The 11803-nt window shown below is 41.8% G+C and overlaps 1 protein-coding gene across 5 annotated transcripts in view; it reads left to right on the forward strand.

The window, feature by feature from the left end:
- LOC132381480 (nesprin-2-like) overlaps positions 1 to 11361 on the forward strand; it is a 68413-nt gene extending 57052 nt beyond the window's left edge. For all 5 annotated transcript variants that reach the window (XM_059950918.1, XM_059950917.1, XM_059950921.1 and 2 more), the window contains 2 exons: positions 56 to 120; positions 2863 to 11361. In XM_059950918.1, coding sequence (XP_059806901.1) covers positions 56 to 120; positions 2863 to 3088 — 291 coding nt within the window. In that variant the 3' untranslated portion in view covers positions 3089 to 11361. The remainder of the gene's footprint in view (positions 1 to 55; positions 121 to 2862) is intronic.
- The last annotated feature ends 442 nt before the right edge of the window (positions 11362 to 11803 follow it).

The following is an 11803-nucleotide window of genomic DNA, read 5'->3' on the forward strand; positions in this document are numbered from 1 at the left end:
CAAATGTGTTTCTGTGTCCGTTTAAATGTCTGTCATAAATGTTATCTTCCCACAGACTAAACAGAAGCAAGACCAGAGAGGAATATCTCTGCCAGGGGGGGTGTCAAGAGGTGGCAGCAAGTGAGTAATTCACATAGTAGCATATTACACAGAAATACAGGAACTAGGATTGGGAGTGGGCCTCGTCTGCACCCTCTCCAAAGCCTCAACATCCTTCCTAGAATGGGGTGACCAGAATTGTATGCAATACTCCAGATGTGACCTTACCAGTGTTTTTATAAAGTTGCAATATAACCTCCTGACTTTTGAACAGAATGCCTTGACTAATAAAAGCAAGCATTTCATAAGACTTCTTAACCACCTTGTTGACCTGCGTAGTCACTTTTGATTACCAATGAACTTGGATCCGAAGATCTCTCTGCTTAGAAACACTGTTAAGGATCTTTCCCTTAACGGTGTACCGTCTCCTTGCATTTTCCCTACTGAGGTGCAACACCTTACATTTATCTGGGTTAAGCTCCATCTGCCATTTCTCCACCCATATCTGCAACTTATCTACATTGTCCTGTATTCTTTACCAGTCTTCTAAACTACCCACAACTCCACCAATCTTGGGATCATCCAAAATTTACTAACCCGTCCATCTACATTTTCATCCAGGTTATTTATACGCATCACAGACTGCAGAGGTCCCAGCGGAACTCTGCTAATTAAAGACCTCCAGCTCGAATAAGTTCCTTTAACCACTAATCTCAGTCTTCTGCATGCAAGCCAATTCTGAATCCAAACAGCCAATTCGTCACAGACCCCATGCATCTCAATCTTCTGAATTAGCCTCTCGTGGGGGATTTTGTCAAATGCTTTACTGAAATCCATGTAGGCATCCACTGCCCTTCCTCTTCAATCTCCTTCATAACCTTGTCAAAAAACTCATTCAGGTTGGTAAAGCATGACCTGTCACCTACAATGCCATGCTGGTTCTCCCTAATTAGGCCATGGGTTTCCAAATGCTCATATATATACTATCCCTAAGAATTTTCTCCAGCAATTTCCCTGCAACTGGTATGAGACTCACCGGTCTATAGTTCCCAGGATCTTCCCTTGTTCTCTTCTTAAATAGGGAAGCATATCAATATGATATGATATCAAATTAGATAGAGCCTGTGACTAGTAGAGTGTCACAGGGATCAGTGCTGGGTCTGTTGTTGTGTCATCTATATCAATGATCTGGATGATAATATTGTACCAACCACTGCCACAGGGCAATGTGTGATTCAGTGCCTTGCTCAAGGACACAAACGCTGCCTCGACTGAGGCTCAAACTAACGACCTTCAGATTGCTAGCCCAAAGCCTTAACCACTTGGCCACACGTCAATGTGGTTAACTGGATCAGCAAATTTATGGAGGACAACAAGATTGGGGGTGTACTGGACAGCAAGGAAGGCTCTCAGAGTTTGCGGGGGGGGGGGGGGGGAGTCTGGATCAGCTGGAAAAATGGGATGAAAAATGGCAGATGGGATTTAAGGTGTTGCACGTTGGTAGGGCCAACCAGGGTAGGTTTTACATAGTAAACGGTAGGGCACTGAGGAGTGCGGTGGAATAAAGGGATCTGGGAATACAGGTCCATAATTGGTTGAAAGTGGTAACACAGGGCATAAAGAAAGCTTTTGGCACATTAGCCTTCATAAATCAAAGTATTAAGTATAGAAGATGAGATGTTACATTCTTCCCCTCTGCCATCCAATTCCTAAACGGACTATGAAGCTTTGGACACCACCTCACTTTTTTTAATATACAGTGTTTCTGTTTTTGCATATTTTTAATAATCTATTCAATACACATAATTGATTTACTTGTATATGTATTACTATGTTTTATTTTATTTATTATTATTTTTTCTCTCTCTCTGCTAGATTATGTATTGCATTGAACTGCTGTCGCTAAGTTAACAAATTTCACATCACATGCCGGTGATAATAAACATGATTCTGATTCTGATTCTGAAGTTGTATAAGACGTTGCTGAGGGCTAATTTGGAGAATTGAGTGCAGATTTGGTTACCTACCTACAGGAAAGATGTAAACAAAGTTGAAAGAGTACAGAGAAAATCCACAAGGACGCTACTGGGTCCGGAAGACCTGAGTTATAAGGAAAAATTGAATAGGTTAGGACTTTATTATTTGGAAACTAGAAGGCAGAAGGGAGATTTAGAGGGTTTGAAAGTCGGGAACAGAAATTCGAATTGATAAAGTGAACTGAAATCCTCCCATAGGCAGAAAGCTGCATGATGTTTAAACAGTTTTTGGATGCGTACCTGAAGATTGATGGCTCATGGGCCAAATAAAATGTAGGAAACCCAAATAAGTCAGAGGGCGGGGTGTAGATACTTTTCTACCAAAGGAGGGATAGGATACTCCATCCCTCCGCTAGCCTGCAGGTCACCCCTGTGCAAAATGTAGCACCTGCTTAGCCCCCCGATCAGAGTCATGTGAAGCTATGGAAGCAGGCGCTGGATGGTTGTATGAGCAGCTGGTGCAGATCACAAGTCCTGGTTATGCAACCACTGATGCCAGGCAATCTCTGACGAGCATTAATAATAACTGAGACTACCCATCTCACCCAGGAGAAGCCACTTCTGTATAGAAGTTTGTCAAGAACAATTACGGTCAAAGCTATGGTTGCTCCCGTCATACGACACGGCACAAAGTAATGACGACTTGAAGTATAATGACCTTTAGAATCACAGATATGGTGCTTTAAAGTGGGATTAGTCTGGGTTATTTTTGACACTTATTGGTAAGCAGCTTCCTGTTCTTTACACTTTGCTCCACAGGGTAACATTGCTGTCTTGTGTTTTCCAGACTACATCTACAATCTGGAGCTTCCAAGAAGAAACATGGATCCCGTAGCTGCTTTCTTCCTCTGTGCAATCTGCTCATTATCCTCGTTCTCTTTCTGCTCCTTGCCGTGATGGCTGCCTTCTTCCTGCTCCTCTGCATAATGCAAGAATTCAACTGGCACCACAAAAGCAACTTCCTGCCTTTTCACCTCACGTTGACCTACACTAATGGCCCGCCATCAATGTAGTCAGAGCACTTGCAAGCTCGGCTGTCAGGCCTTTGGACTGCACAGAGTCTAGGGCGAGTGAAGAACCCCCATTACTGTCAAACATGGCCGCTGTGCCAGGATATGGACACTCGCTGGGTGCATGTCTGTTTAGCCTCCCTAGGTAATGGGATTTGGGGTCATGGGCACCTGTTTCCCAAGACACGGGCTCCTGTCTCCACTGAGGGTGCTATCTGATTCCAGTGACATAGGTTCTGCTCAGTAGGGTCTAGTAGGCCTCGATTTTGAGGGCCAATGCACAGGGAGACCACTGTGAGATGCAACTGTGTCTGGGCAATGGATATTAAGAGCCCAATGTATGAAAGCAATGTGTGGAAATGTGAGACTGCTGCAATGGTAGCAAGTGTGTGTGAAACCCAAGTACAACACTTGGTGGTGGGAACAGTATGTGGTTTATGTACAGGGTCAGGGATTGAGCTCAAAAGAAGGGTAGCCACTGGACCAGTGATTGCAAGCAATAGGTGAACAAAACTCAGCAAATCAAACAATAAAATAATAATAATTATATTTCCCTGCTTTAAGCTCGATACTGTATTTAGGAGGGATGAATAATGGCTGGGTATGAGTTTAATCACAAAAGTAAGAATTTTAATCACATAGACTATCCAGTAGCTGTCAGTATCCTGGTGTTAAATTGCAGGAAATGTCATTGTAAATAACTTTGTCTGGATTTATGTATTCCTGTCAGTGTAGGAGTAGATTAAAAAGGATATAAAGCCATTTTATTGTACAAAATTCTTTGGGCTTGTTTGGGGAAATTTGGGCAAATTATGCTGATGAAAACAATCACTGCCAGAACTCCAGGCCAAGTTTAGCCCCCCAAGTAATGGGGATAGGGATATGGACAGCTATTTCCCAAGACGTGGGCTCCTCCCTCCACTGAGGATGCTATCTGATTCCAATGACGAGGCTCTGCTCTATAGGGTCTGGATATTAGGTATTCGGCGGCCACTAATTTAAGTACGTACCACTTGTACACCTGCCCATTAATGCAAATATCTAATCAACCAATCACGTGGCAGCAACATAATGCATTAAAGCATGCAGACATGGTCAGGAGGTTCAGTTGTTGTTCAGACCAAACATCAGAATGGGAAAGAAGTATAATCAAGTCAAGTCAAGTCACTGTATATTGTCATTTCGACCATGACTGCTGGTACAGTACACACTAAAAATGAGACATTTTTCAGGACCATGGTGTTACATGTCAGTACAAAAACTACACTGAACTACATAAAAAAAACTACACTAGACTACAGACCTACCCAGGACTGCATCAAGTGCACAAAACTGTGCAGGTATTACAATAAATAATAAACAATAGGCACAATAGAGGGCAGTAAGTTGGTACCAGTCCAGGCTTTGGGTATTGAGGAGTCTGATAGCTTGGGGGAAGAAACTGTTATACAGTCTGGTCGTGAGAGCCCGAATGCTTCAGTGCCTTTTCCCAGATGGCAGAAGGGGGAAGAGTTTGTATAAAGGGTGCGTGGGGTCCTTCATAATGCTGTTTGCTTTGCGGATGCAGCGTGTAGTGAAAATGTCCCCGATTATCTTCTCAGCTGACCTCACTATCTGCTGCAGGGTCCTGCAATCCCAGATGGTGCGATTTCCAAACCAGGCAGTGATGCAGCTGCTCGGGATGCTCTCAATACAGCCACTGTAGAATGTGATGAGGATGTGGGGGGGGGGGGGGGGTGGGAGATGTACTTCCGTCAGCCTTCGCAGAAGGTAGAGATCTAAGTGACTTTGACTGTGGAATGATTGCTGGTGCCAGATGGGGTTGTTTGAGTATCTCAGAAAATGCGGCTCTCCTGGGATTTTCACGCACAACGGTCTCAAGGATTTAAAGAATGGTACAAAAAACAAAAGAAACACCCACTGAGCAGCAGTTCTGTGGCCAAAAAATGTCTTGCTAATGAGAGAGGTCAGGGGAGAATGGCCATACTGGTTCAAGCTGACAGGAAGGCCACAGAAACTCAAATGACCACACTTCACAAGAGAGGTGTTGCAAAGACTATCTCTGAATGCACAACATAACAAACCTTGAGGTGAAGTGGATGGGCTATGTAGCAGAAGACCAAGAACACTCAGTGGCTACTTTATTGGGTAAAGGTAAATAATAAAATAATAATTTAATAATAATAATATAATAAATAATAAAATAAATAATAAAGGTAAATAATCAGTTATGAAACAAATGCACCAACAACTTGTATTCATGGTAGATCTGACTGCATCAAAAGTTGTTCGGGAGAACCCTGGAGGTCTTAGTTCTTAACTTGTTTCATTGGAATGGATTAGGGGGATGCAGACAGATGGAATAGACTGTGGGGGCTGTTTGTCACATACATTTTGTTCCTGGGTATTAGTTAACAAAAAAGTTTAGAGATAAAGAAAATGGGAGAGGCAAAGAGGGTGTCGGAGAGAAAATTGGGAGCAAAAAGTAAATCCAAAAATATCAGACAGGAAAGAGGAGGAGTGTCGATTATTAGAAATAAAAGCCAGAATGTATTCATAGAGGCAGAAAGTATGGCTGGGATAATAAAAGTGTTTTACTTCACTAAGGAGAAGGATGCTGCTGCCTTGTTTCCAAGATGGTGCTAGGAAATCAAGGTGACATGTTGCAACTGTTTACAAAACACATAAATATACATCTTCAGAATTATGCTCACTTTAATCTGCAGCCTGTAATTTCCCTTCAAGCAATGTACCTTTGAACCGTCTTTATGAACTAGCAATTTCACAATCTTCTGAATGACTCAGCAGACTTAACTCTAGAGCATGCAGGTACAGTACCTTTATGCAGATGAAGTACATTGCCTCAGCTGAAAGAAAGGGAGGAAGGAAGAACTTCAAGCTATACTGAAATGTTGAGGAATGAAACTCCCTCTACCCAGCCTTTTGTTGGGAGAATAAGATTGACGATCTAAGAGCAAAATTGGTGATTTGGCATGAAATGAGGAATTGCTGTGTTCTGTGTTTCATGGAGACATGGCTCACTCCAGACATGCTGGATACTGATCTGAGAGCTTCTCAACACACCAGATAGACTGGACTGCTAATTAGGAGGAGACATAAATTTGGGGGGGGGGGGGGTTGTGCTTCATAATAAATACATTCTGGTGCTTGGACCCAATAGTTTTGTCACACTTTTCTTCCCCTGACCTGCAACATCTGATGATTAACATGAGAGCTCTCCTCTGTGACCCTGACTACAGTTTACATACTGCCAAAAGCAGATGATATTCTATGTAATGAATGCCATGATTAGCAAAGAGGAGTCAATCTACCCCAGTGCCTTTCAGATCCTAGTTGTGGATTTCAATCAGGCTTGTTTGAAGAAATCTCTGCCCATTTATCATCAACGTATCACCGTAAGACCATGACATAGGAGCAAAATTAAGCCATCTGGCCCATCTAGTCTCCTCTGCCATTCAATAATGGCTGATCTTTTATTTCTGTCTCCTCCTCAACCCCAGTTCCTGGTCTTCTCCCCATAACCTTTGATGCCATGTCCAATCAAGAACCTATTAAACTCTGCCTTAAATACACCCAAAAACCTGGCCTCCACAGCTACATGTGGCAACAATTTCCACAAATTCACCACCCTTTGGCTAAAGAAATTTCTCCGCATCTCTGTTTTGAAAGGGCACCCTTCTATCCTGAGGCTGTGCCCTCTTGTCCTAGACTCTCCCACCATGAGAAACATCCTTTCCACATCTACTCTGTCCAGGCCTTTCAACAGTCAAAAGGTTTCAAAGAGATTCCCCCTCATCCTTCTGAATTCCAGTGAATATAGACCCAGAGCCATCAAAAGTTCCTCGTATGTTAACCCTTTCATTCCTGGAATCATCCTTGTGAACCTCCTCTGGACCCTCTCCAATGTCAGCACACCTTTTCTAAGATGAGGAGCCCAAAACTGTTCACAATACTCAAGGTGAGGCCTCACCAGTGCCTTATAAAGCCTCAGCATCACATCTCTCCTGTTGTATTCTAGATCTCTTGAAATGAATGCTAGCATGGCATTTGCCTTCCTCACCACCGACTCAACCTGCAAGTTAACCTTCAGGGTGTTCTGCACAAGGACTCCCAAGTCCCTCTGCATCTCAGATTCCTGGATTTTCTCCCCATTTAGAACATAGTCCACACATTTATTTCTACTACCAAAGTGCATGACCATGCTTCAATTATAATAGAAGAACATTGCAACTTGCCTCAATGACAATTACCCAGTAGCACTTCCATCCATAGTGATGTAAAGCTTTGAGAGGTTGGTGATGAAACATATCATCAACTTCTGTCTGGCAAGTGATTTGGATCCATTCCAATTTGGCTACAGTCACAACAACTCAACAGTAGATGCCATCTCATTGGCACTTCACTCAATCATGAAGCTTCTGGATACTCTTCACTGATTACAGCTTGACATTCAATATGATCATCCAATACAATCATCCCCTCAAAACATATCAATGAGCTTCAAGGCCTTGGTCCAAATACCTCTTCTTGCAACTAGATCCTCCATTTCCTCTCTTGCAGATCCCAATCTGTTTGGATTGGCCACAGCATCTCCTTCACAATCTCACTCAGCACAGATACACTACAAGTATGTGTGTTTAGCCCCCGACTCTACTCACTTTATACTTACGACTGTGAGGCTAAGCACAGCTCCAATGCCATATTTAAGTTTGCCACAATACCACTATTGTCCAAACCAAAGACGGCGATGAATCAGCATTTAGAAGGGAGATTGAAAATATGGCTGAGTGGTGCTCCAACAAGAAACTCTCACTCAAAGTCAGAAAGACCGAGGAGATGATTATTGATGTCAGGAGGAGGAAAATTGGAGGTCCATGAGCCAATCCTCATGGGGGGGGGGGGTGTTCCGCAATTTTAAATTGTTTGGTATTATCACTTCAGAGGATCTGTCATTAGTAAGCATAATACTACATATTACGAAGAAAGTATGGCAACACCTTTACTTTCTTAGAAGTTTGCAAAGATTCAGCATGTCATCTAAAACTTCTATAGATGTATGGCAGGGAGCATATTAACTGGTTGCGTGTTGCCTGGTATGGAAACGCCAATGCCGTTGTACAGAAAAGCCTACAAGAAGTGGTGTATAAGGCCTAGTCTATCACAGGTAACACCTATATGCAGTGCTGTCACAGAAAACAACATCCATCATCAGGAACCCCACATTCAAGGATATGCTTTATTCTCACTGCTGCCAAGAAGGTACAGGAGCCTCAGGACCCATACCACCATTTTAAGGAACAGTTATTAGCCCTCAACCATCAGGCTCTTGAACCAGAGGAGATACTTCACTTAACTGCACTCCCGTTTGCACAGACTGTTCCCCAATCTTTGGACACACTGTTTTTTAACTCTTCATCTCATGTTCTTGATATTACTTATTTATTATTAATTTATTGTTAATTTTTTTCTTTCCTTTTGTATTTGCAGTTTGATAGGATTGATTTTTTTTTTGCTCGTTGGTTGTTATCCATCATGTTGGGAGCAGTTTTTCATTGGTTCTATTTTGTTTTTTGTATTTACTGTAATTACCTGAAAGAGTTCTTGGGGTTGTATATAGTGACATGTACATTCTTTGTTAATAAGTTTACTTTGAACTTTGGAGTCTCGCAAAGGAAGGAGCAGATAAATTGGCAAAAATTTGAAAGAAGTTTGAGAAAGGCTGGATGCATTACAGTTGGATAAATTATCTGGTTTTGATCTCTCTTAGAAGTATTCCCTCTATCCATTCTTAACAAGATTTGATACTTGTACCAGCTTGCCTTAATCTTGCTTTCCCCGCAGTTTGCAACACAGCACAACTTTGCATCTTGTGTATGTTTAGAAATTGAAACCTTTTGCTTATGGCATTGTATCAAACCCTGGGGACACCTCTCTAGTTTGAAGAACAACTTTTTACTAATTTTCTATCTATTCAGCTTCAGTCTCTGTTATTCCTTGGTCACATATCTTGATGTTAAAGCTATATCATGGATTATATAACTCTGTGGTCACTTTAGTAGGTATAGGATTAGAACCCAGTGTGGTCTTTTACCCAACCACTTCAAGGTTCAATGTGTTGTGCATTCAGAGACGCTTTTCTGCACACCAATGTTGTAACGTGTGGATATTCCAGTGAGGGTCACCTTCCTTCTCAGCTTGAACCAGTCTGGCCATTCTCTTCTGATCTCTCTGATTAACAAGCTGTTTTTGTCAGCACAACTACCACTCACTGGATGTTTTCTCGTTTTTCACACACTCCAGTTTCTCTGCAAACTCCAGAGACTGTTGTGCGTGAAAATCTCAGGAAATCAGCAGCTTTTGAGATGCACAACCCACTGCTTCCGGCACCAACAATCATTCAATGGGAAAAGTCACTTAGATCACATTTTTTTCCATTCTGGTATTTGGTCCAAATGACACTGAACCCCTTGACCCAAGCTTTTATGCATTGAATTACAGCTACATGATTGGTTGATTAAATATTTGCATTAATGCAGGTGTACTGTGCAAAAGTCATAAGCACCCTAGATTTTTTATGTGGTTTCAGATGGTATGGCCTTCACAAAACTCTGATCTCAACATCATTGAAGCTGGGATTACCTGGAGAGACAGATGCAGGTGAGACAGCCAAAGTCTGCAGAAGAACTGTGGCAAGGTCTCCAAGATGCTTGGAGCAACTTACCAGCTGATTTTCTTATAAAACTGCACCATAGTGTACCAAAGTGAATTTATGCAGTTTTAAAGGCAAAGGGTTGTCACACCAAATATCGATTTGATTTGGTGCCTTTTACTGTTTACTGCTCTTAATAGTAGATATTTTGCTACTTAGAAACTTGTCATTTCATTGTTTTTGAAAGCACATCCACTTTACAGTACTGTTTTACATATGCTTACAACTTTTGCACAGTACTGTACCTAATAAAGTGGCCACTGAGCATATATAGAAAGAAACTACTCCTTTTGGTGAACTGAGGAACTGGGGACACAGAAGAAAGGTAAAGAGAATAAAAAGCAAAAGTGATATGAAGATTTTGTTATTAACTTGCTTTAGGAAATTCACTCATGCGCATTACACTTACCTCATTGACTTTCATCAAATAGATTTTCCCCATTCAGTCCATTCTTAGGCAAATTCTAGAATAGTTCTGCTTTATATTCCTTCCTGCACAACTGTTCTGTAATTATTAGGTTGGATCTGCTGACGTTGGAGAGTGCATGAGAGTGATAACGAGAATGAAAGGGTTAACATTTGAGGGGCGCTTGATGGCTCGGGGCACAGGGTCAGAATACAAGGATGTCCCTTTAGAACAGAGGTGAAGAGATATTTCTTTAGCCAGAGGGTGCTGAATCTAGAATTCCTTGCCACAGACAGCTGTGGAGGCCAGGTCATTGGGAATACTTAAAGCAGAGGTTCTTGATTAGTAAGGTCATCTAAGGTTACATGGAGAAAGGGAGATTATAAATCAGCCATGGTGAAATAGCAGTGCCCACTCGATGGGTTGATTGGCATAATTCTGCTCCTATGTCTTGTTGTCATATTGCTATGCCTCTTTTTTTTAAACAAGAATGTAACAGCAGTTTTCCAGTCCTCAATATTCTCCTCAGATAGTTGGAAAATTTTGTCGAGGCTCTTTGCAATGACTCTTCCTGTCCAAATATAATAATTTACTTCTTTTGGTCCGAGGTTCGCTGGCATGTGAAACCCTGGTAAATCTCAACAACACTGGGATCTCTGAAACCCATACCCCAGTGGGGGCCACTGCCTAAGCGTCTGTACCCTCGTGTGACTCAAGATTTGTAGAGTGTACTTTACAGTGTTTGTGTTTGGGCATATTCTGAATTTAGGGTTTATAGCAAAATACTAACTTCAGCAGCTATCTTCAGTCACCAATCTTCAAACCCGAACGTGGACTGTAAATTAAATTTAAAATGCAGCTGTGGACAATAGGTTCCTAGATCTGTGAACAGCAGTTAATTAGGAAAAAAACAGACAATGTTGATTAACATTGTCTATAGTGTGGGTGCAAAGAAGGGTGTGAAAGTTGCATGTAATTCAAAGGAAGCATTGTAAATCATTGTAAATATAGAACTGTTCTTTGACTTTTAGCATACAAAATATCAGGTAATGTTGGGTCGAGCAGGCCTCTTCCTCAGAAAGGGTCACAATATGATACCTGCTGCTTGTTTTTGTTAAATAAACCTCTTCTGTTTTACTAGCTTCAGACTATCTCCGGTTACTTTGTTCACACTACAACAAGCTTGTAAGATTGGGGTTCAATTCCCACCACTCTTTGTCAGGAGTTTTTTGTACATTCTCCCTGACTGCGTGGGTTTCCTCCAGGTGCTCTGGTTTCCTCCCACATATGTACATATGACAAATAAAGCTAACCTTTACATCCTTACACGCATGCCTAAGCATTTGTAGGACCTTAACACCACTGGGGTTCAGTGATGGAAGGACTTTCTACTCCAATTAAAACTATACTAGGAGTATTACACACAAAATGCTGGAAGAACTCAGCAGGCCAGGCAGCAGCTACAGAAAAGAGTACAGTTGACATTTTGGGCCGAACTCATCAGGACTGGAGAAAAAAGGCTTAGATTTAAAAGATGGGGGGAGGGGAGAAAGAAACACAAGGTGAAAGGTGAACCTGAAGG

This window comes from Hypanus sabinus, chromosome 26 (genome assembly GCF_030144855.1).
Source record: "Hypanus sabinus isolate sHypSab1 chromosome 26, sHypSab1.hap1, whole genome shotgun sequence".
Lineage (NCBI taxonomy): Eukaryota > Metazoa > Chordata > Chondrichthyes > Myliobatiformes > Dasyatidae > Hypanus > Hypanus sabinus.